Raw genomic sequence first — 25380 nt, 5'->3', positions numbered from 1 at the left:
AAGGTTACCTGTGTCCATATGTACGTTTTGTTGTTCCTGTTGAAAAACACCCACATTTGGCCAGTTTCAGCCTGAGAAAAGTCTCCCTGTGCACATGCTCCGAAGACACTTTTTAGCATTTAGCAGCCAAATACTTTGATGCTCTGAGAGCCTGCACTGCATGTGTTCCAGACCAGGGCTGTGGGAGCTGAATAGGAGTTTTCCATCAAATGGCTCCTCCTGGCTGCCAGGGGCTGCTATAGTACCTGGTATAGAAATTAATAGGAGGAGACTCTCTCTCTCATTCTCCTGGGCTTTTAATGCTCCCCCTGCTCCACCCAGGAAGCACAGAGCGAGGAGGAGATTGACTCAAATACAGAGGGGTGAAAGATGAATGCGGCAGCTAGACAGTAGGTGGGAGGAGAGGAACAACAGAGGATGGGGGAAGCTGTAGATAGAAGCAGGGAGGGAGGGGTTCAGAGGGTAGAGGTAGTATGGGGCATATGGGAAGGAGCTGGGATGGAGTCAGGGTTGAAGTGGAAAAGAGGGGCAGGGAAAGGAGGATGGAACCAGGAGTCAGGGCACGGATAGTACCTGTGCTGGGGGTGAGAGAAGGTGTGACAGGGGACTCCACTGAGTGCAGGTGGCACTGCCTCCTGACCATTCTGGGGATTAGCTCTGCACAGCCAACACCCCATCCTGTGGTTGCACTCCACCATGCTTTGGCCCTTCTCCAGTTCCAGCAACTGCTGCCTCCTCTTCATGACTCAGCCCTCCAGCCAGCTCCCTCAACATGTATTTCCCCTCTGGGCACTAAATTCCTTCCCAGGGCCACCCAGAGGATTCTGGGGGCCTGGGGTCTTTGGCGGCGGGGGGCCCCCGCTTCAGCAGTAATTTGGCAGCGGGGGGTCCTTCTGCTCCGGGACCCGCAGCCAAAGTGCCCCACAGACCCGGGGCAGGGGCCCCCTGCAGCCAAATTACCACCGAAGCCGGACCTGCTGCCGAAGTGCAGCCGGGTCTTCAGTGGTAATTCAGCGGTGGGGGGCCCCCCACCGTGGGTCCTCAGGGCACTTCGGCGGTGGGTCCCAGAATGGAAGGGCCCCCCTGCCGCCGAATTACCGCCGAAGACCTGGCTGTACTTTGGTGGCTGGTCCCGCTTCAGTGGTAAGGACCCCCCGCCAGTGAAGACCGGGAGTGGAAGAAGCTCCGGGGGCCCGTGCCCTGCGAGAGATTTCCAGAGCCCCCAGAGTGAGTGAAGGACCCTGCTTCAAGGGCCCCAAAAACTCATGGGGGCCCCTGTGGGGCCTGGGGCAAATTGCCCCACTTGCCCCCCCCCAGGAGGCCCTGATCCTTCCACACAACTGGTCTCAGGCAGTCTTCTCCACCTTCCCTATGGACCAATAGGGGAACTCAGAGCCATCCTCTATTCCAGGTTCCAGTCTAGGGACCCTGTACCTGATAACTCTCTGTTGCCAGCTTCCCGGCTTTATAGACCCAACCCAGCTCCTCTCCCAATTGGATATCATCAGCAAATTAGGCTTTCGCATGCCATGGCTTTCTTCCAGGTGCAGCCTATAGGTTAATTGGGCTCATTCACCCCTTCATGCCTTGTGTGGGGTAAATCACCCCATTGCAGAGGGGAACAAAGATAGGCTAGAGGCACAGGGGAAGAAGGGTGTATAAACATTAGAGAACACTCTCTTACAAAACCTGAAAATTAACCTTCTCCATCTTCCTCTGCTGTCAGCAAATAGCTGTGAAGCCCATTGGCAAAGTGTTTCATCCCCTTCTAGAGGATAACAGCCTATTTTGCTGCAGCTCAAGTGGTAGAGACCTGTGCTCTGTATTTAAAGGTCCGAAATATGCTGATCACCCAAATTAGGTGTCATTATAGGTCCACATGATGGCATTTGTTTTTTCAATTTGCCTTTTTTTTTCTAAAAGAGGAAGTTACCTTGGAAAAACTGCATTTTAAAGGTTGTACAGTAAAAAACTCAAAAGTTAGGAAATGCCCAAACTGAGCTGGCCTGTACAATTTTAATTCAGGCCTCTTGTGTGGCTGCCTTATGGTACAGTATTCAGTTACAAAATTGTATAATGTTTTTTCCAGAGGACCCCTTGGCCTTATTCAGATGGTACTGTGGGGATAAATCAGGGTACTGCAGTGAGGGAGGCTGTTGGCTTTAGGACCCCTGCCTCATTTGCTGCAGAAGATGGAAGGTGTGTAGTAAATAAGGACATGAATGAGAGGAAGAGAAGGACACCTTGAAAGATTGGATTCTGCCACTAAGTTCCTATGATGCTGGGCAAGTCATTCAAATCAAACTTCTCAGTGTTACCAATTTTACCAACAAGGGTTTGAATTTACTCAGTAATTTAAATAGACCTCAGATCAATTAGCTTGAGTGAGTTTTATTGACAATTAGTTAATTAGACAGAGCATAGCAAAAAGAGAGAGACATTACCACAAACTGTGAGAACCTATTCCTATAACACCATGACAATTAGCTTACACTAGTTATGTGGGTATAAAAATGTCAGTTTGTAAGACAAATTCAGAACCAATCTGTTTACCATTTAATTCTATTATTTTCTCTTTTTCACAGACATTTTATTTTTTTCCCATAAATTTCCAGTATATTTGAACATCTGTTGCTTATCTCCATGTTTTTGGTAAGCATATTAAATTCTGCTGTTACTTGTTGTTAATACATCACTAAAAATAATAGCCCTTAACAAGTCTTCTAAAGATTGTCAGGTTGTTTCTGGTAATTCTTAGCAAACTATTTTCTCCTTAGGATGACTCCCAAAGTACTTTGGGAGTTCGGTTCACAGGCCAGCTATAGGCCTTACAAAAGTCTGTTTCATTCATCAGCACCACAATTGGCCACTAACTGTGAATTCCTCATTTTTGGGCATCAACTGTAAGACATCTGGGACCAGATTTGCCGAAGTGCTGAGTACTCGCATCTGCAACGGAAGTCAACTAGAGCTGTGATTTGAACCTATAAAATGCTAAGTACTGTGGAAAATCAGGCCCTAGCTGCCTCAATTCATCACCTGTTTGGTATTGTGAAGATCAAATCATTAATGTTTGTGAAGCAGCCAAACTATGGTGAGAGTACCAGAGAAATGCCCGGGGGGAAATTAATACTTCAGTATTCAGTGCAGGGTTTGGATGGTGTATATTAAATAGGTCTGGAGTCATATACTGAGTATGCTGGATAAAATGAAGTACTAACTAGCAGCTCATTCACCCATTCACAGAATGAGGCAAAGGTCCTGCAGAAAAAAAATAGTATTTATCATATAATTAAAGCCTGCATCATAATGTGTACACACAGGGGGACGAATTAAGGTTTCACAGGCAAGCTTAATTCTGATATTTCCTTACTTTTGAGTGCTCAACTTTGCAATGTTAATGTTCTTTTAACAATTTGCCTTTATATAATTTGCTATAGGCACAGTTTTGGAATGATGATACTCATATGGTGAACTATATTTAATTATGCTAAATCATCACAGATATATGGAAATCCAAAAGTATGTTTCCTAACTCTTTTTCTAGAGCAAGCACTCAAAGAAGAAAAACAGTTATCTACCTTTAACTTTTGTTCTTTGAGATGTACTACTCATGTCCATTCCCTTTCCTGCCCTCCTACCCCTCTGTCGGAATTGCTGGCAAGAAGGAACTGAGAGGGCACAGGGCCGGTGGGGCCTGATATACTGTCGCATGGGAGCGTCACAGCCTGTCCTATGGCTACCACTAAGGATAATTGAGGTTGTACTATACAAGGAAGTATAGTACAGATCTGTAATAGAAAATTATTTCCCTTGGCTTAAAAAAACATGCCTTCAAGAGAGTAATAACGACACCCTCAGTATGAAGAACTGGGCTCACCAAAATAGTACTCATACTTTTCCCAGTGGATGGTCCCAGTCATTATATGCCCCCATGGGTTACTTTTTAAACGCACAACTCCAGCAGTTAAAAAGTCATAATACTGACGCATTGTAACTTAAAGAGTAACAGCGCAGAGGATTTGCCTTCATCTTCATCAGTAACTACTGACTGCATTCCTGGTTTTCTTTAGCTTGAACCAACTAGGTTTAGATTTATACTTTGAGTCCAGGGTAATATATATCTGTATATAACTGTTGTCTTAAGTAATTCAACTTTTTAACAGACTCCTTTTGGCTTTTGTAGTGCAGAACCAGTCCTTAAATCTTCTTTCAAGTGTACTTTTTTCCAGAAAAATGACTGTATGGGATGTTGGCTTTCAGTGTCTCAATGACTTACTCAGCGTACAAGTGAAACAATGTCTTTTCTGCCAGCCCTGCGAACTTGCCCTGGGATCTGAGAATCAAGCTGCATTCTTTCCTTTTCATTTCTTGTCACCAGTAATAATGACTCTGCAGACCAAATTACGCTTTCAGTTATACCTGTGCATCACAATTAGGACTCTTGCCATTGTAACTACTGAGGGCTTACCTGGAAGACACTTGTGTTGCACAGATGTGTCTGAGGGCAGGTGCACAGGGTTAAAGAAGGCAGGAAGTGGGCATAGAATGCATTCAAACCCATCTTCTCAAACAATCATCATCAGGTTAATTTGGCACTTGGCTACATGTCACCTTGACAGTCCACCATGCTCCTACTGAAATAATTGACAAAACTCCACTCACTTCAATGGGAACAACGTCAGGCCTTTAATACCTTGGCCTTGTTACAGGGAAGGAGTAACTTGGGATGTGTCTACTCTACAGTGTAAACCCAGGATTAGTGGGATTTCAGTCTGCATCCTGGGTGTGAGCATCCACACTACATCGTGACCCTAGGTTTAGAGTATCTGGACCCGTCCGTGCTCAGTACACAGATCTGGGTCAAACCATCTTATCCCAGGTTTCCTGGCACTCTCCCCTAGCTGTTCTAGCCATTGGTTCATGGTGCAACGTGGGAAAACTTGACTGCCCACCCCACATTACAGGAACTTGTTGCAGATTGCCCAGTTATGAAACCATAATCTGTCTCAGAGGGCCTGGCCAAAAGAGGTTTAATTACATTCTCAGCAAGTGCAGAATGTTGGCTGATTGTGCATTTGGAAACCGAAATCCTGCTGGCACTGTTTACAGACACATATGGATTCCTGTCATCAATGCTGTCTGCGTTATTGTGGCTCCCTTCATATTTTTTGTGAAGCCATTTCCACCTCAATAGAGCTGTGATGGTAATCGATTAGTGAACCAGTATGCTGAGGCAGAAAGTGTACCTATCACACCTGGGCAACACAAATCAGAGATGCTCTGTCTATGGGGTTGCATGGGCCAATGGAAGAGGCAGAATAGTATGTTTGTGAATGTGCTTGTACAATCTTTATAGTAAATGAAGTACTGACACATCACACAATGAAAAGCATGTGTGTTGCCATGCACTGTTGTTATGAATGACATGACCACTTATGAAATGGGGGCAGGGCAAGTGGCAAGAACTGGATTTACAGTATGGCTTGATGTAGAAAAATACACCTCTACTCCGCTATAACGTGGTCATGGGTAGTCAAAAATCCCTACTGCATTATAGCTGAAACCCCGTTATTTCGGGGTAGAAGTGGCAGGGTTCCGGCAATAAAGAGCTCTGGACTCCAGCTGCTGCGGGGAGCCCCAGGCCCTTTTAAATAGCTAGTGGAGCCCTGCTGCCACAGCCCTGGGGTAGGGACCACTCGTGGGTGTGGAACAACCTGCTGAGGTAGTCCACAAACTCATTCTGCACTCCAGAGAGAAACGATGCTTGCAGATGTATCGAATGCTCTACACAGAAGTCCCACAGCATGAGGGCTTCCTGGGATGGGGGAGAGGAGCGTGCATCCCCATTTGTTGATATAAAACATCACCGTGGTGTTGTCTGTCATTACTGATATACAACTCCCTGTTAGATGGGCTCAGAAAGTCTGGCATGCCCAGTGGAACACTCTCAGCTCTCTGACATTGATGTGGAGAGCCAGATCTGCCTGAGACCAGAGAACTTGTGTCTTGAGGTTTCCTAAATGTACTCCCCAGCCCAAGTCTGATGCATCCATCACCAACAAGAGAGTTGGCTGGGGGCTGGCGAAGGGGACAGCTGCACACACCACCTGTGGGTCAAGCCACCACAGAAGGGAGTTGAGGACCAGGTGAGGCAGAGTCAGTACCCTGTCCAAACGGTCTCGAACCGGCCAGTACAGTGAGGCTAGCCACGACTGGAGTGGCTGCAGCCTAGTGTGTTACACTTCTTAGGTGCATGCAGCCATGTGTCCGAGGAGTATTAGGCAATTTCATGCTGTGGTGGTGGGAAACTGCCAGACACACTGAATAATGTTGCCCATGGCCCACAACATTGTTTCCGGCAGGTACAGCCTGGCCTGGGTTGAGTCCAGAACAGCACCTATGAACTCTCTCAACTGAAGCGGGGGATAGAGTTGACTTACCCCTGTTTAGGAGAAGGCATAGCTCGTTGAACGTCGCTATGATGAATTCGACTTGTGCCTCCATTAGAGGCCTGGAGGGGCCCTTGATCAGCCAGTTGTCGAGGTATGGGAACACCTGTACCTGGCTCCTGCATGGAAACATGGCCACAACTGCCATGCACTTGGTGAATACTCGGGGCACTGCTGACAGACTGAATGGGAGGACTGAACTGGAAGTGGTTGTTGTGCGCCACAAACCTGAGGTATTTTCTGTGAGATGGAGTGATTCCTATATGAAAAGTACATGTCCTTCAAGTCGAGGGCGGCATACCAGTCCCCTGGATCCAAGGAAGGGATGATAGAGGCCAAAGAGACCATGCGGAACTTGAGTTCCTTCATGAACCTGTTGAGTTCTCGCAGGTCTAGAATGGGCCTCAGCCTGCCTTTGGCTTTTGGTATTAGGAAATACCTGTGCTCCTGAGGAACCTTTTCCATTGTCCCTAGCGAGACAAGCAAGGGCACCTCCTGGTTAAGGAGTTGCTTGTGAGAAAGGTCCTTGAAGAGGGACAGGGAAGGGGGTGTAAGGGTGGGAGGACTGAGAATTAGAGTGAATATCCCCTTTCTACCATGTGGAGCACTCACTGGTCCAATGTAATATGAGCCCATGCAGGGTCGAAAGGGGATAGATGGGATGAAAAGGTAAGGCGGGGAGGATGCAGTCTCTGCACTGGTGCATCGCCCCCATGCGCATCTTCAAAAGGCCTGCCTCTGTCCTAAGGAAGGTTTGTCCTGGCCAGAGGAGGGGTGAGATCTCTTTCTTGAATTCCTCTTCCTCCTATGCAACCCTTCCTGTCTCCCACCAGGCTAATAATTCCCCAGGGGTGGGGGAGGCCTGAAGTGCCTCCTCTGGGTCGCTGGCTTGAGGAGGCCCAAGGATTTCAGGGTGGCCCAAGAGTCCTTGAGGCTATGCAGACGGCAGTCAGTCATTTCCAAAAACAGAGACTGACCCTCGAAGGGTAGATTCTGAATTATCTGCTGCACCTTGTTCGGTAGGCCCGAGACCTGCAGCCAGGAACTCTTCATAGCCACCATTGAAGCAATGGTGCAAGAGGCCACATCTGCTGCGTCTAAAGCCGCCTGCAGGGACGCGCGTGAAATCTATTTGCCTTTCTCTACAAGCACGGAAAACTCTGCACGAGAGTCTGTAGGCAGGAGCTCTGTGAACTCTTCCATTGTGCCACAGATGTTATAGTTGTATCTGCTAGACAGCACCTGGTGGTTAGCAATACGAAGTTTCACCCACCCACGCCCTACATCTCTCCGTCGAGTATATTTTCCTCCCAAACAGGTCCAGTTTTTTGGCCTTGTGATTCTTGGGAGAGGGCCCCTGGTAGCCCTGGTGCTTGTGCTGGTTAGCTGCGTCCACTACGAGTGAGTCCGGCAGGGGTTGGGGGGGGGGAGTATGCAAATACTCATATCCTCAAGAGTGAACAAAGTATCTCTGCTCGTGCCTTTTCGCAGTCAGAAGCAACGAGGACAGGGTCTGCCCCAGTGTTTTAGTGGCATCACTGATAGTTTTAATCAGTAGCAGTGCAATACAGGATGGCCCGGGGGTGGGGTTGGGGAGAATGGATATCGACCATTGAATCAGCCTCCTCCATCACCTCAGTTTTAATATTAAGGTCCTGGGCCACTCGTCTCAGCAGTTGCTGAAGGACCCTAGTGTCCTCTAAGGCCAGAATGGCTGAGGAACCAGCCACTGCCTCATTTGGCAACGAGAAAGATGAAATGATGGTTGGTAGCAGGGCCTTTTCCCTGCCCTTGGCCCCTGTGGGGTCAGGAGCAGCTGCACTGGGGCCGGAGCTGCAGTCGATGTCAGGACCAGCGCCTCTGACAATATTGCAGTTGGTGCCGTGATTGGTGCTGGTATTGGTGCCGAGGGCGGTGTGGCAGCTGGCGCCCCCAGCGCCAGTGGCATGATTGGTGCCACAGTCGTCAAAGGTGCTATTGGAGCCGAGACTGTTAATGTCAGCGTGTGGGTCCCCATTGGGTTGCTCCGTGTGGAGGGTGTATGCAGCTGCCGGAAAGAAACAGGCCACCGATGTGCTCTGGAGCTCTAACTCTGGTGATAGGCCCAGGGGGTCCAGAAGGGCCACTGAGGAGCTTGCCATTGGCTCAGCCACAGTGCCGGGTAGGGTTGTTGGTTGCAGCAGGAGTGGGATCTTGTGCTCCTACTAGAGCATGACGACTCTGCTTTTGACTCCAAGGTCTCTGACTGTGATGACCACAGAGGAGCATAGCCACGTGGTGCCAGAGAGCAGTGCCAACTGGGGGACCGGAGCAGTTCACCCACATGGACCATCGGTGCTGCAGGCCAATGCATCGGTTGTCTCATGTCATCGGTTGACATCATCGCCGGTTTGCCCATGGAATGTACCAGGTCTGGAACCACTGCTGGCAATCTCTTTTGCCTAGGAGATGAGGGTGGCGCTTTAAGTGCCAAAAGTCTTCTGCTGCCTCGAATGCCTCCAGGGTGGAGGGGAGCTGTAGGTCTTCGTGGCGCCGCGGACTGGACTGCACCCGCATAAACCTGCCACAGTCCAAACACGGTTTAAAACCCGGAGACCAAGGCATAACCTGGTGCTGGGGAAAAACAACAGGGGGAGAGCCCCCCGGAAGGAAAATTACTAAGCTAACAAACTATATACACAAACACTGCTAACATGCTTACCAAGGCAAGAGCAACAGGGAGTTCCAGCTAGCCATCACAGGCAGTAAGAAGGAACTCTGGCCACGTCCAGACTAGGAATTAAAATCGATTTTAGATACGCAACTTCAGCTACGAGAATAACGTAGCTGAAGTCGAATTTCTAAAATCGAGGTACTCACCAGTCTGGACGGCGCTCCATCGATGTCCGCGGCTCTCCGTGTCAATTCTGGAACTCCGTTCGGTTTGATGGAGTTCCGGAATCGATGTAAGCGCGCTCGGGGATCGATACACCGCGTCCAGACTAGACGCGATATATCGATCCCCGAGCAATCGATTTTAACCCGCCGATGCCGCGGGTTAGTCTGGACGAGGGCTAAGTGGAGGTCGGATCAGCAAGGCCCTGTATTGAGTGCCATGAAGGCATGACTCCAGGGGGCGCCCAGGCCAACCCTGTGAATACTGCTAGGGGAAAACTCTTCCAGCTGTCGTGCACACAGCATGTGCACACTAGGGTGACCAGGTGTCCAGTTTTCTACTGGAACACCCGATCAAAAAGGGACCCTGGCAGCTCTGGTCATCACTGCCAACTGTGCCATTAAAGGTCTGGTCGGCGGTGCTGTGGATCCAAGGCAGGCTAGTCTCTACCTGCCCTGGCTCCATGCTGTATGCCTGGAAGTGGCCAGCACGTCCGACTCATAGGTGGGTGTACTACAGGGCTCCATGCGCTGCCCCAACCCAAGCACCGGCTCCACACTTCCATTGGCTGGGAACCATGGCCAATGGGAGCTGCAGGATGGTGCCTGCGGGCGAGAAACCTGTTGTGCCTCTGCCTAGGAACTGGACCTGCTAGCCACTTCCAGGGTGCAGCATGGAGTCAGGACAGGTAGGAAGCCTGCCTTAGCCCCACTGAGCCACTGACCGGGACCCGCCAGAGGTAAGCCCGTGCCCCAACCCTGAGCCCCCGCAAGCCAAGCCCCCTCTACACCCCAACCCCTCATCCCTGGCCCCACCCCAGAGCCCCCAAGATGTTCAGTCAAAATGTAATTAACTTTTTTTTTTAATGAGCATCATCCTCTGGAATGGTGGCCAAAGCATGAAAGGGCATATGAATGTTTAGCATATCTGGCACATAAATACCTTGCAACACCAGCTACAAAGTGCCATGCAAATACCTCTTCTCAATTTCAGGTGACATTATAAATAAGACAGCAGCATTATCTCCCATAAATGTAAACAAACTTGTTTTGTCTTCATGACTGGCAGAATAAGATGTAGGACTGAGGGGATGGGCAAGGTTCAAAGTTTTACATTGTTTTGTTTTTGAGTGCAGTTCTGTAACAAAAAACCCTACATTTGTAAGTTGCACTTTCATGATAAAGAGATTACAGTACTTGTATGAGGTGAATTGAAAAATACTATTTCTTTTGTTCATAATTTTTACAAAGATTTGTAATAAAAATATAATACACTTTGTATTGTGTTGTAATTGAAATCACTATATTTGAAAATTTAGAACATCCAAACGTTTAATACATTTCAATTGATATTCTATTAACAGTGCAATTAAAACAGCAATTAAATCATGATTTTTTTAGTTAATCATGTGAGTTAAATGTGATTAATCAACAGCCCTAATTAAATATCAAATTATCTGGACAAAGTGGAGAAATGGTATGAAATTCAATGACAAATGCAAAGTACTCCACTTAGGAAGGAACAATCAGTTACATACATACAAAACGGGAAATGACTGCCTAGGAAGGAGTACTGTAGAAAAGGGATCTGGAGGACATAGTGGATCACAAGCTAAATGTGAGTTAACAGTGTAACACTCTTGCAAAATAAAAGCGCAAACATCCTTCTGGGATGAATTAGCAGGAATGTTATAAGCAACAAACAAGAACTCTTCTACTCTACTCAGCGCTGATTAGGCTTCAACTGGAGTATTCTGTCCAGTTTGGGTGCCCGTTTCAGGAAAGATGTGGACAAACTGGAGAAAGTCCAGAGAAGAGCAACAAAAATTATTAAAGATCTAGAAAACATGACTACAAGGGAAGATTGGAAAAATTAGGTTTGTTTAGTCTGGAGAAGACAGAGGGAACCAGATAAGTTTTCAAGTACATGAAAGATTGTTACAAGGAGGGAGAAAAGTTGTTCTCAACCTCTGAGGATAGGGCAAGAAGCAATGGGCTTAAATTGCAGCAAGGGTGATTTAGGCTGGACATAAGGAAAAACTTCCTGTCAGGGTAGGTAAGTAATGTAATACATTTCCTAGGGAGGTTGTGGAATCTCCATCACTGGAAGTTAAGAGCAAGTTAGACCAACACCTGTCACAGATGGTCTAGATAATATAGTCTTGCCACAATTGCAGGGGACTGGACTCCATGATCTTTTGAGGTCCCTTCCAGTCCAATTCCATGATAATTCTCTGCCCTCATCCAACAGGACAGCGATGGAAGAGTCGAGTTGTCCAAGATACAATGGATCCATGACCTGTTTTACTACACAAGTGTGGCTGCAACTATCAAAGCATGTAATAATATTTCTAAAGTGCAGTTTTTGACTTCCAAAAATGCCAAATCAAGTAACAGTTGGACTTTATTGGATAAAGCAATATTGTGGTGAGAGTTGGGAGAAATCAAGGTAGTGCAAGTGGACTATTGAGGAGTAACAAGCAAACTTGTTTGGCATAAAGAATTTCCTTTCAATTTCATTGTTAAAATATGTATTTTTGTCAACTGGTGCTGGAGATAAAGCATAAAGGTAAAATAGCACAACATAATTTTTATACTTTTACTGTATCAGGAAGGACCTCTCTCCTTTCCTGCCCATGTGTGTGTGTGTGTGGGGGTGACAGATTATATGATTTTTTTTCTCCCCTCAAAGAACATTTAAATTAACAGTTGACTGCTAGCTTCCATTTCTCACTGAATAATCTCATGTGTTTACTTGTCATGTTAATAGCTTAGAAAACACGGTTTAGTTAACATATAGGACTGGCAGTCAGGAGTCCTGCTTTCTATTCTGTTCTGCCAGAGACATGTTGGGCAAGTCTCTAACCCTCACTGTGCTTCAGTTCCACCCTCTTCCTCCCCAGTCAAACGGAGACTTACACTGACTGACTTTACAGAGCTCTTGAAAGACTAAAATTGCATTATCATATTTGTATAATGCTTTGAAATCAAAGTGAGAGGCACTATAGAGATGCAAACAAAGCATTGCTGAAAAAAAATCTAGAAACAAGTTCAAGTTATACTATATAAAAATGCTGCTTGTTGTTCTGTGAGGAAAAGAGCTTCTGAACTATAAAGCCACCATCAAGAACTCTCATCTGTTATGTAATAAAGTCCATAGTAATAGACTGTTTAGTTCAAGTAGAATTATTATGGTCATTTTCAGTTCCCAACAAAAATCAATATTGTCAGAAAAGGTAATAAGTAATGATCTGCCTCAGAAATAGGGTTGCAAATTTCTAACACACAAGTACTTTTTTTTTTTAAAGACATAATTCAGATGACATATTAAGTGGCCCTGAAAGTTAGGATAAACAATTGTTGCTTATATGCTAAATAGGAAAAAGAATGTTGTGCACTGATACAAAACAGCAGAAAGAAATTAGCTAGAACATTAGAATTCAAATATGAAGGGAGAACGCAACCTGATCATTCACTCACAAAATAATGCCATTGATATCTCACCACTGCTATTTTCATTCTAGTATTTCATTAACATGCAATGACATCATCAGAATGATGTCCTCACGTTTCCATGTAAGGTTATCATCCCATGTTTTGTGTGGTTTTCCATGTCTCCATTTTGCAATATGTCCTTTCTTCACTTATTTTTTTATTGCTGGAGTATGCATAATTGGAGGTGGGCAGGAAGAAGAGAAGTTTTTTCTCCTACCCTGTCCTATATACTGACAGCTGGGAAGGACAAAGTGGTTCCAATAATTCCTGTCCATTTGCTAAGCACTCCCAGCAGCTGCCTCAAGTCAGGCACTACAGGCACTGTTTTTCTCACCAATATCCATCTAAGGCTACGTCCAGACTACCCACCGTATCGGCGGGTTAAAAATCGATTGCTCGGGGATCGATATATTGCGTCTAATCTAGACGCGATATCAATCCCCAAGCGCGCTTATATTGATTCCGGAACTCCATCAACCCCAACGGAGTTCCGGAATCGACAGGGAGAGCCACGAACATCGATCCCACGTGGTGTGGACGGGTGAGTAATCCGATCTTAGATATTCGACTTCAGCTATGTTATTCACGTAGCTGAAGTTGCGTATCTAAGATCGATTTCCCCCCCCCCGTAGTGTGGACCAGCCCTAAGCACTACACTGGTCACTTTCATCCTGGGCAGGTACACAGATTAAACAGCTATGAAACAGATTCACATTCAACTGACAATGCATTTTTACTTAGACCATCTAGAAATAGCTTATTTTTTTTATTACAATGACAGCACAATTAATCTTCACAGCCATGAAATTTTGATTGAAGCAATCTGACAGTAAGCAGTAACTAAAAGCCATAGTTTCCATGCAAATAGAATGTGAAAACTATGGCAACCAGCTACAGTACAGTTTCGTTATCCCATTATAAAAGATGCACACATCAACTACAGCTTATACATTTTTCTTATTTATTCAAAACTAGGGGATAACAAAATGAGAGTTAAAATGTACGCCACCTTTTTACATAAACAAATGCATAACAATCTATCAAAGAGATTTGTTTCACAAGCCTCTCTGTCCAAAAACACACACACAAATTAGTATTTTATACACAAATGTTTATTTCTCAAATAAACATCCCCTTTAAACACAAGGAATGAAATCTAAATCTTCATAAAGATGAATCCAAAATGAAATCCCTCCAGTACATTGTGTAATCACACTCTGTTCTTGGTCACTACTGGCTTTAACTGTTTAACATAAAAAAAGGACAGATTATTTAAAAATCATGCTAATGGTTTTCCAGCTCCTCCTCTGACCAGCTCAATACTGATCTGCAACGTTTTAAAATTTTACATCACCAAATTTGAAGCAAGTTTAAGTGTGGAACAGCTGTGCATTAAACACAAAGAACTGAACAATAAGATTATAAGATGTAGTCAAGTTCATAACGAATGTAGGTGTTCTTTTCATCATTGTAGATTCTTGGATAATGTGCTATCAGGGCATCCTGTGAGCCAATATAGATTGAATTATAAATCTTCCAATACACATCTCTGACTTTCCTGGCAGGGTGAAACAAACCCTAGGAAAATAAAACAAAATATAAAATTAACAAGCAATGTACATTACAGACTTGGTATGTGAGTTATGCATAATATTAAAAATAAAACAAAAAACTCCTTAAGCAATTATTTTTAATTGAGTTTAGCTATTAAAATAAATGCCAACTAAAAGTCTGAGCTGAGAAAACACACTCAATTCTCTCCTGTTACTGCTATTCTTGTTCAATTTAATTTCATCCATTCTTTTCTCTTACACCCCCACTGTTCCTCTCAGTCCTTCGTATTTACCTTCAAGCGTCTGCAGGTAATTATACCCTTACAAGTTAGTTGAACTAAACTCATTTTTCCTATCAGCCTCATCTTTCATTCCTCACATGCTTTCTGCAGCCCCATGATTACTTTCATTTCACTTGTCTAAACCCCCTAAATATTGTCACCCAGAAATATGTAAACAAAGTGTGCAGAAGTGAACACAGTATTTCAAATATAGTTTGAATCACAAAGTAATACTATTACTCTCCCACTTCTGTGGCATAAGGCAACATTACACTGCAAACACTGAAGGTGATGTCCATTATCACCCTTAACACACATTTGGGATTTCTGCTTTCCAGGTGTTTCCTCCTTGTTGAGTATCAAGGTTTGACAAATTACTTTGCATGCCATCCCAATGTAAATAAGCATACCTGTAAACAATATTGCAGCATTCTACACGGTCCAATGGCAACTCTTAGGCCCTCCAGTGCACCCATAACTGCCTGAATGACATGAGGAGATGTCTCAAACACATTGGGCCACACATAATTTAACAAGTGATTCAGAGAATCCTCACAGCCAAATCCATATACTCCAAGAGACATATGCTGCACCACAGCACTGGCTGTTTGTCTGTGTACAAGGTCTCTGCAAAGAAAACATAACCTGTTTATTTAACAAGTTCACTTGTAAATAAAGCTTTCTGATGGAAATCATAACAATTAGGGCCCTATCAAATTCATGGCCATGAAAAATGCATCCCGGACTGTGAAATCCGTCCCTCCCCTCGTGAAATTTGGCCTTTTGTGTGTTTTAACCCTGCACTATACAGATTTCATGGGGGAGACCAGCCAGTGTTTCTAAAATTGGGGGTCTTGACCCAAAAGGGAGTTCCAGGGAGGTCACAAGTTTATTTTAGAGGGGTTGCGGTACTGCCACCCTCACTTCTGTGCTGCCTTCACAGCTGGGCAGCTGGAGAGTGGCAGCTGCTGGCCGGGAGCCCAGCTATGAAGACAGCACCACCAGCAGCAGTGCAGAAGTAAGGGTAGAACTACCGCAAAACCCCTACAATTAACCTTGTGACCCCGCCCCACACAGCTCCTTTTTGCGTCAGGACCCTTACAATCACAACACTCTGAAATTTCAGCTATTTAAATCTGAAATAATGAAATTTACGATTTTTTAAATCCTATGGCCATGAACTTGACCAAAATGGACCACAAATTTGGTAGGGCCCTAATAATAATGCTTTTCTGACACCAAGAATGCTAAAAAGTTCTGATGATACCCTTCTGTTCTTCTCTGCAAACAGCATGGTGCAGAGAAATTACACTTCAAATCAGCTAATAAAAAATTATCTAACAGTTTAACAGGAGAAATTACTATCATTTAACACTGCTCAATAGCCTAGAAAAATAACTGATTAAAAGTAGTCCTAATATGGTAAATCCTGGGTCAGTCATTCTGTAATTATCTCATTTTACAAACTTCTAATCTTCAATGGTATTACTAAAAAAGGAATGTATAGTTGTTTGGAACACAGAGAAAGTTGGCTTGAATTACATCAAGCTAAAATGTGTTATTTTGTTAACATTTTTCATGAAGCAATCATCTCCAGGTACATTTTTCTGTGGTTGAGGAATCAGGCATGCAATGGAAGTGTGTTTAATGTAACAAGGAGAACCTGAATGTGACTACAAGTACCCTAAGCAATAAATTACTTACCTGTCCATTAAAGCATCTTCAAGCAATGGCGTAACAGCATAAATGTAATCTTTTCCCATCTCTCCAATGTATTCAAATAGAAAAGAAAGAGATTTTAATACACCATTCTGGACATTCAGTTCCGGAACTCTGTATTCATTCATCAGAGCAGGCAGTACTGTGAAAGGTGAGCATGTTTCAGCTACAATAGCAATTGCTACTGTAGTACATACTCTGTTCTGTCTTTCTTGTACTTTCAGGTTATTTAGCAGTGTAGCCAGCACATCATGGGGTCTGGAAAAGACAAAATGCACAAGTTTGTCATTGAAAAAATGTAAATATGTATTAAGTTACTTTTAATGTCAGAAAACAGTCAGTCAATAATAGATTGCATCTCAGTGAGACAGCTGATTTGGAACTAGCGGAAGGCAGTGAGTTCTGCAATAGCTAACCTAAGTACCTGTGTGATCTTTTCATGACCCTCACCCATCCTTCACCACTTGGAACTCAGTTGTTGCCTCAAATTAGCTACCTCCACTCTTTGGAGTAAGAATTTTCTGTTACTATAGCCCTGATCCTGCAAACATTTATGCTATTGCATAAAATTACACACATACTAAGTGTTAGCTGGATTAGGGTATATATTTGTACAGTGCTTGTATGCTGTGGTCCCAATCTAAGGGCTTATAGAGACAAAGTATCTGTTTTTAAATAGATTGCTTATTTGGATAGCTGACCATTTGCTAAGAATATATAGACTATTTATACAGAATTAAGCTTCACTCTACAGTCTGTGCCAAGATTATAAATTGGGAATACAAATCAACAGCAAAAACTATTTCTTTGTTGAAGTTCTTTATTACAGAAAACACTAATGGAAGAGACTTGTGGAACTACAATCTCAAGAGCAAGATTGTATGAAAGGACCCAGGAAGCACCTGAATGTACCATTTCCTCCAATTTCTCAATCAGAAAAACAGATAAACTTATACAATTAGAATCATTCTAGTACAAGCACTGGAAGAAGATGGCTACAACTTAACTTTATCTTTCTACCAACACCAAAAAGTACTTTAATCATGTCTGCCCTACAAAGCTTGGGTATATCTACACTAGAAACCCTACAGTGGCATAGCTGCAGTTCTGCTTTAACACTGTAATGTAGACACTTAATACAGCGATGCAAGGGGGTGGAGAGGTGGTAGCTAGGTTAATGGAAAAATTATACCATCAACCTAGCGGTGTCTACATTGGGGCTTAAATCGGCTTAATCAATCACATAGGGCGTGAAATTTTACTCAGTCCTGAGCAATTTAATTAACACTGTAATGTAGACCAGCCCCATGTGTATTAAAACAGCATACGTTACTGAAGCATAACTGACTGTAGTTCACCTCCTATAAAGTGAATAAAATGAAGTACAAAAAAACTATTTTAAACAACAATTTGGCTAAAATTTTAAGAACAAAAGAAATTCAATGTTATTTTTTCAACAAGACCCACAATCACCACCATCTAAGAAAGGGCCTACACATGCTGTTCTGTATCAAGACAACATACTTACCCAATAGCTTTTGCAATATAACCAAAAGTGTTCACTGTGGCTCGTCGAATAGCTTTCTTGTGAGCTTTTAACAACTCTAGCAATTCAAAGCAGATCCTCATCCATTCCCTTGCAGAAACATATTCTGCACCCCTGGATAAGAAAAGAAATGCAGCTATTTTAGTGAAGTCATACCTTTTTAAAGCAAAAAACAGATTACAAGATGTACACCTATGCTACTAACACAGGAACACAGGCTCACCTTCTCTCTTTTTACACAGTTAATTGGATAGCTATGTGAATTTTTTTTTTTATAAAAGTACCCAAACCACATACAGAATTAAGCTTCATTCTACGATCTGCATCAAGTCTATGTAAACTGGCAAACCAATGAAAGACTAATGGTAGCAAATAATATTATTTAAATAGTACACGACACTGCAATGCACTTGATCGATCATACTTTGTATCTACATATTTTATTTTACTAATCATGAAGAAATGTTAACATGAACAATCTCTGTAAAAAAGCTTAAGGAACTCTAAAAGTCCCAGATTTATAAAATCCAGATCCGAAACCTGATAACTAAATTATCAAACATTAAAACTGGGTAAATGTTGTGACCTGTTATGTAAGCAATTAAATGTCACGGCATTTCAGAAGTATACCACAACAACTCACCTGTCCGCAATACGCCCAACTAGGTCAATACAATTCTCCTGTACTTTCTCATGTCTGTTTTTCAAGATAGGTGTGAGTCTTGGCAGCAGGTCTTTGATTGGTGGCGTCATCTTGTGCATACCTGTTCAACAGAATGACACCTTATTAAGTCTCAGATTCTCTTAACCCCACCCACCCCTCCATTTCCTTACTTGCCTCTTACACAAAAAAACCCACATACCTATAACATTCACAATGGCTTTAAGTGCTCCAAGTATACTGCCTAATACTTCAGGGTATTCCTCACCCAGATACTCATACAGGACAACACCCAAGTGTCCCATCAGTTTTTCCTAGAACGAAGTAACAAGATGTGAAAGTTAGCAAAAATTCTCTGACTTTTCTTTAATTTAAAAATGACTTCCTATGGAAAAGAGGAATTGGAGAAATAAATACCTCTTGACAAGTCTTCATGACAACTGCAGTACGTGAGATCAGGTCAGCAGCCTGCTGCCTAACTTTGGCTGATTTGTTGTTCAAACGCCATAGAACTGTACCACAGATCTGAGGCAAGTATGGTTTAACTCGTTTGCCAAGAGCATTAACCACTGTGCCAAAGCCATTCAACATCACAGAGTCCTGAACAACAACAACAACCGGTTAGAAAAGTAAGATCAACTACATCACTAACTGTATGTAGTGTTGTTGGAGCTGCATTGGTCCAAGGAAATTAGGTATTACACCTTGCCCACTTTGTCTCTCTTATATCAACTGTCCATTTACTACTGAACTACTTTTGTACGTACAACCTTTATAATACATGCTACTTTAATATTCCAGAACTGCCTTACAAATTTCAGTGCTCTTTGTTCCAATTAAAACACCCACGTAATTCTTGTTTGGATTTCAAGTGTAAATACACTGGACCCTCACTAGAACACGGGCTATGCGTTAAAATGAATTGCAATTAAAGTAATTAAATTTGGGATCCATGGCCGCGACCAAGTTGTATGCAAATTCATGCTATATAGACACGTGTTTTAGCGAGGGTCTGGTGTACTAATTTTTCCAGAACAGTGTGAACAGATTAAATTAAATAAGTTAACTGCTAAGAGCATCTTCTAACAATACCTCTGTGGTCTGTTCCTGGAAGGCATACAGGATACCGTCAATAAGTTGTTCTTCTAGTTTATGGTCAATGTCTGCTGCACCCAGGTTCCCCATTATTTTTTCAATTGTTTCCATAACCATTTTTCTGTACTGTTCAGCCTCATCTTTCAGATCATCCACAATCCTGGAAATAATTTCTGCTGCTCCGACTTTGTTTGCCAGCTCCACTGTGGTATCAACCAACTGAAACATAAAAATGTAGCTTTGGGTAAAATAATCAGAGAGAGAAAGAGTTTACAAAGACTTCCTAAAACCTCCAAGATGACCTGAGAAATCCTTTGCTTACTGCAGGAAAAGAAAGGGCATCATGCAGATATCATTTACTCTCAAGAACAAAATAACCCTTCTCAGGCAACAACCAAGCCGCAGAAAGCCATTTTCAAGGTTGTGGGTAAGCAGAAAAATTTCCAGAATCTCACATTCTTGTCTATATCCCGAGAAAAATTATTGCAAATGGATTAATCCACTTGGCTGTTCTTTGCCTTCAAGTTAGGGAGTGGCAGAGTTTTCCCTGCATGGATAATTAAAAATTACAAAACATGCTGTTTTCTTAACTAACGTGAGAGGAGGATGTATTGCCCAGAGTTGAACACCTTTTTTTTAATTTTTTTTTTTTTTTTAAATGGGAGTTTGGAAATTCACACTATCACTGCGAATGACACAGAGTTTGCTTCCTGTTAGGATGGACTGAAAATGATTTAAAACATATTGCAATGTTCATCTCTCTCAACTGGAAGGACCAATACTAGAGTGGATGGAAAATGATGCATTTAAGTCCTCTCCGAGACTGTCAACTTAAGTGTTTATTTGAGCTAATAGTGGAAACACTTTTGTGATGGGGACACCTATTGACTAGAAATCGAAGCCAACCAGTCATTTTACATAGCACAAATAAGCGATCAGGTGGTAATTACTTTTGCACTAGCGACTGGTATTAAAACCAGTAAACTAGAAGCAAAATGTTTTGTATCCCATTTAAGAATGCTGAGCCTTTTAATCATCTATCCACACCTCTCTCTGCCCAAAGCAAATGCCATCTCAAGATACATTGAAAAAGTCAAAAATAAATTCACCATCACCAAACATCTCTCTATATACACCATTTTATAAGTAATTCAAAGCAGTTTAAAATCTTTTCCAAACTATACCTGTCTGTAATTTCTTCTGTCCAGTGCCATTCTGTGCTGCCAAAAGTGTTTGAAAAATGGCGGCAGAATCTCTGTTTTAATGTAGTTTGCTTCAACGCCATCTGTACCACAACACTGTTTTACTACCTAGCAGGCAAAAAAATACAAGTTTTAATGCTGTAGACCAATTTTTTAATTTTTTTTTTAAAGAAGAATGCTTATTATGTGACAATTTTTTTTATTGATCCAAATCACAAATAAAATCAAGTTTACTTTAAACATTACACTGACAATGTTCAAGTGATTTTGACATACCTTTAACACAATTTTTTTCATTTCTTCATCAGGAGACTGGAACTCTCGGATAAGGATTAGCATTACTTCTCTGGTATAGTAGTTGGCATACTCAGCATCCATAAGAGGGATAAGGTACCCAATAGCTTTCAAAAAGGCAGCCAGACCCTATATTTCAATACATAATATATTTGGCATGGGTATTAAAATGTATACAGCAGTTTACATTCAAAATAGAGAGATGAAAAGAAACAGATTGTAGAGACATACCTTTCCTCTGTGCTGACGTATGCCCTTCCATAAGGGCTTTAGAACGGAGTCAAATGATTCAATGCCATAAGGAGTAGCTGCCTCAGCCAAAGCAGCAATAGCCAAAGCACTGATAGTGCGCACTTTCTGCTGCTCATCCACCAGACCTGGAAAACAAGTTATATTCAGTAAGTGATTCTTAGACCATTACACAGAGCTTGAATTACTGTGGAAAAACGGGGAAATGTGTGCAAGAGGACAGGAAAGAGGTGGAAAAGCCTTCTTTTGTTAAAGTGTAAAAACACACTCCCCACTTTTCCATCTTATGCTCAACATTTCCTTGCACAAACCTTCAATATCTATTTTGGAATTAAAAAATCTTGTTTACATAAAGAACTGTTTGCTCTAAACTTCTAAAAATCAAACACAATGAGGAATTCCAGCTTCAAATGTCCCTTAAGATTCAGGCCTCTTCAGGAAAGGTACTGAAGTGCTGCTTCCACTTGGCAGCTATTTAACAAGAAGGAATCATTGTAGAGAAGTCATGGGCAGGGGAAATCCAGATGAAAAACCTCATGCTATTTTGTAATACTTGGAGAAAACAGAATTGAAACAGAACACCCAACTACATCAGGCTGTGCTCTAACACTGCTGAAGTTGATTTTTTAAAACATTTCAGAAAAAGTACATGGATTGTTTACAATCTATGAAGTGCCTCTATTGTGGGTTTTAAAACATTTCACTCCCTAGAATTCCAGATCTTCTCAACAATGAAGTCCCAAGAGCTCCATAATACAAGCAGTTAAAACTGACCAGCAGATGTTTCACTAAAACAAGTAAGCAATTACAATACAAGTCATCTCAAGTGCTGTAGTGTGAACTTGATATATGTGGATGTTATTGTATCAATAAACAAACTTCTTCAATTAGAATTGGCTCGCACTGTGCTCATTGAAATCCAAGGGTTCTCCGTAATTTAACCATTAATACAGAGAATACTTTAAATTACACAAGACTTGTTGAGAGATGGAAAACGCAGGATAATATGTAGTTGTTAACAATTACTGTTTGGTGTTTTTTTTTATCTACTAGTCAAAACATGGTCCAAAGAGCAAGAAACATACTACACAAGAACTAAAGGATTAATAGTCCAAAAGAAATTAGAAGTACTAGTTATTTTAAAGTTATTGTCTTTTGGACTTTATAGCTATAACAACTCACATATAAAGGCTTATTACAGTTATTTAAGCCAGGCTATAGACCAAAATCTTTGACAAAGGTTATTAAAAGGGAAGATGAATACTCTGATGTAGTTTCTTATTAGAATTACGAAGTCTAGGCCTGACATTCAAGAATTTGAGTCTTTAATTTCACCAACAGCCTTATGAACAAACTAGAGAAAACATTTAACAAAAACAGAACGTACCATGTTCAATGATTTCAACCAAACTTCTGAGATGAGGCAAGATAGCACAGCCCATAAGAATAGCAATTTGCTGTACAATCTTGATGCCAGTGTGCCTAGCTTGCCAGGATTTTTTGCTCTTACATACAGCTTTCAAGAAGGGCAACAGAGAAGGAATGCCTAAAGCAGAGGCAACAACAGCAAAGGCTCGAGCTGTTGTATTTCTGACATACTCATCCATGTTATCAATATCAGGTCGCATGGTGGAGATCATTGTAGCCAAACCAGCAGCCTGAAAGTCAAAAAATAAAATATATATATTTGTGTACAGGAATGATCAACTTTTAACTTTTTTGCTGGGTTTTTTCAGTTTCTTATCACATATAACCGTTACTTTTTCAATACTAAAAAGCAGAATACACTAGATCAAATAAATAGTTACAGTTACATTTTAGCTATCAAACTCAAAAAAAAAAAAAAAAAAAGGATACTGCAGTGTTATTACCTTAGCCAAGTTTGATATAATTTCTCTGCCTTCCACTCTCGCATAGTAGTCTTCATCAATCAGCAGTGGTTCAATGACCACGAGAATCTGAAAAGGGCAATAAATGAACAAATGAACACTTCAAATTATATTAATGAATCTCTCAACTCAAGTATTATTGTCCACTTCAGTAGTTCTGGCCCTAAGAAAAGGCTGGTTAACATGGTGATTCCATGGCTCCCATGCTCATTAAATTCAAAAGATCACCGTCTCCCTTAATAATCCTTTACCTCCTCATTCAACATGAATTCACATACTGATTTTCTAGACCTTTCTCCTCTAAGACAGGATGCCACCACCAGCGATACTGCATGGATCAGCTACCCCAATCTTTTACTTCCAGCGCATGCATATACAATTAATCCTTCCAGACCACCTTGCTTTTAAGTTTTATATTTTGATGTGTTATTCATACAACTTATAAAAGATATTCTGAAAATGAAATCTGGTAAATGACTATAGAAAAGCATTTTATTATTGCATTCTGTACGTATAAAGAGGACAGTGTATCTCTAACTGTGCACTCCTACCAATAATGTAAATTTTTTTTTTTTTAAATGAAGATTCAAACTCACGGATGCCATAAACATCTATAAATCTGAGCCACAGAAAAATAACTATTATAGAACACTCAGTAAAGAGTACAGAACGCATTCATAAAACAAATATTAAATATTTAAGTAAATTTCACTGAAACAGACCTTGTGTACGTATGGTCGGACCAAATCATCAAGTTTGTACAAGATTCTATCAATAACTTTGACAAGCAAGTGACGTTCTTGATCTTCAAGTGTTGGTGACATCAGCAGAGGTAGAATCTGATTAAACAGCGGACCTGCTCCAAATTCACGAGCTTTATCAGTAATCTGACGCAAAGCAGCCTAAAAAAAGAAACCCCTCTGAATTAAACCACACAGAATGAAACCAAAATAATACAACATTTCTATGTAATGAGCAAAATAAAGCCATAATCAAGTGCAATTCTACTAATTTCAAATGATTTATGCATGCTGTTGCCAGAAATGCATTTGGAACAATGATCTTAAGATACAATAATATATAACATCTTTCATATAAATGTGTCACAAAATGCTTTATAGATGTAATTATTATAAAATAGAAATACTTACTGAATTATTTAGTACCTAATTTAGAGAGGTGGGGAAATTAAGAGGCATAAATAAGGGAATAACAATACAGAGAGAAAGCAAGAGCTAGATGAGAAAAAGGAAAAAACAGACAGACAGAAATAAAAGTCCTTCAGAAGCAGCTTGGAGCAAGCCCATGGGCAGTTTTAGGGAAAAAAGAGGTGAAACTGGATCCTAAAATAAATGGGAAAGAAATTACGGTACTTGAAAATTAGAGTGGTATGTCCACATCAGAAGACTGTCTTACTTTTCTCATTGGAGGTGTACCATTCTTTATTTTCAAGAGCAATTTCATTATTTTTCTTTCCTTCTGTTCTTCTGGACTAAGTGTTGATTCATCAACATCAACCTATAAATAAATTACAAATATATTAATTAATGCACAGTTTTTCTACCATTTCCAACCCCATATCAGGAGATATTAAATGAGTATCAATAAAATCTCATTTACCAGTAGTTTATCAAAGTATTGAATATCATCTGGTTTTAGGAAAGGAAGATTTCCAGATGGTTGGTCATTAACGCTCTTCATGGTCCTATCTTCTGTTTGCATGTGGAATCCAGTCATACCACCCAATGGCGTGGGAGTTGCTGTAAGTTTACGAGCTGGAGTACGAATAGGCACATAACCAGCTGGAGGGGGAAGAACCTGAAGTGAAATGAAGATAAAAATAATGCACTGAAATAAAGAAGATACAAACATCTAAACACTGAAATCTAAGAAGTATTTTCAGACTGCAGAGCAGGATGTTAAAAATAATATTAGCTGACAGTCATCAATAACCTCAGAACAGGGAAGTAGTAAGAAAAATGCAGAAAATGACTGATCCAAGTATCTGTCATGTTAACTGTTTATCCTATTGATTTTTGACTGTCTTCCAGCATATGTTTTAGAGTCTAC

The 25380-nt window shown here is 41.7% G+C and overlaps 1 protein-coding gene across 2 annotated transcripts in view; it reads right to left on the bottom strand.

Annotated features, from left to right (window-relative positions):
• Positions 1-13768: 13768 nt before the first annotated feature.
• SF3B1 (splicing factor 3b subunit 1) overlaps positions 13769-25380 on the bottom strand; it is a 37155-nt gene continuing 25543 nt past the window's right edge. For both annotated transcript variants that reach the window (XM_030581105.1, XM_030581106.1), the window contains 16 exons: positions 24931-25128; positions 24727-24828; positions 24033-24212; positions 23293-23379; positions 22809-23079; positions 21404-21549; positions 21155-21301; positions 20861-20986; positions 19674-19895; positions 18999-19181; positions 18784-18895; positions 18564-18684; positions 17903-18034; positions 16360-16632; positions 15066-15282; positions 13769-14399 (listed from right to left, as the gene is read on the bottom strand). In XM_030581105.1, the coding sequence (XP_030436965.1) occupies positions 14241-14399; positions 15066-15282; positions 16360-16632; positions 17903-18034; positions 18564-18684; positions 18784-18895; positions 18999-19181; positions 19674-19895; positions 20861-20986; positions 21155-21301; positions 21404-21549; positions 22809-23079; positions 23293-23379; positions 24033-24212; positions 24727-24828; positions 24931-25128 (2676 nt within the window). In that variant the 3' untranslated portion in view covers positions 13769-14240. The remainder of the gene's footprint in view (positions 14400-15065; positions 15283-16359; positions 16633-17902; positions 18035-18563; positions 18685-18783; positions 18896-18998; positions 19182-19673; positions 19896-20860; positions 20987-21154; positions 21302-21403; positions 21550-22808; positions 23080-23292; positions 23380-24032; positions 24213-24726; positions 24829-24930; positions 25129-25380) is intronic.

The sequence above is a fragment of the Gopherus evgoodei genome, chromosome 11 (assembly GCF_007399415.2).
Source record: "Gopherus evgoodei ecotype Sinaloan lineage chromosome 11, rGopEvg1_v1.p, whole genome shotgun sequence".
Taxonomy (NCBI): Eukaryota; Metazoa; Chordata; order Testudines; family Testudinidae; genus Gopherus; species Gopherus evgoodei.
The sequence above is the reverse complement of the archived record's forward strand: the minus strand, read 5'-3'. Positions and strand labels throughout refer to the sequence as shown.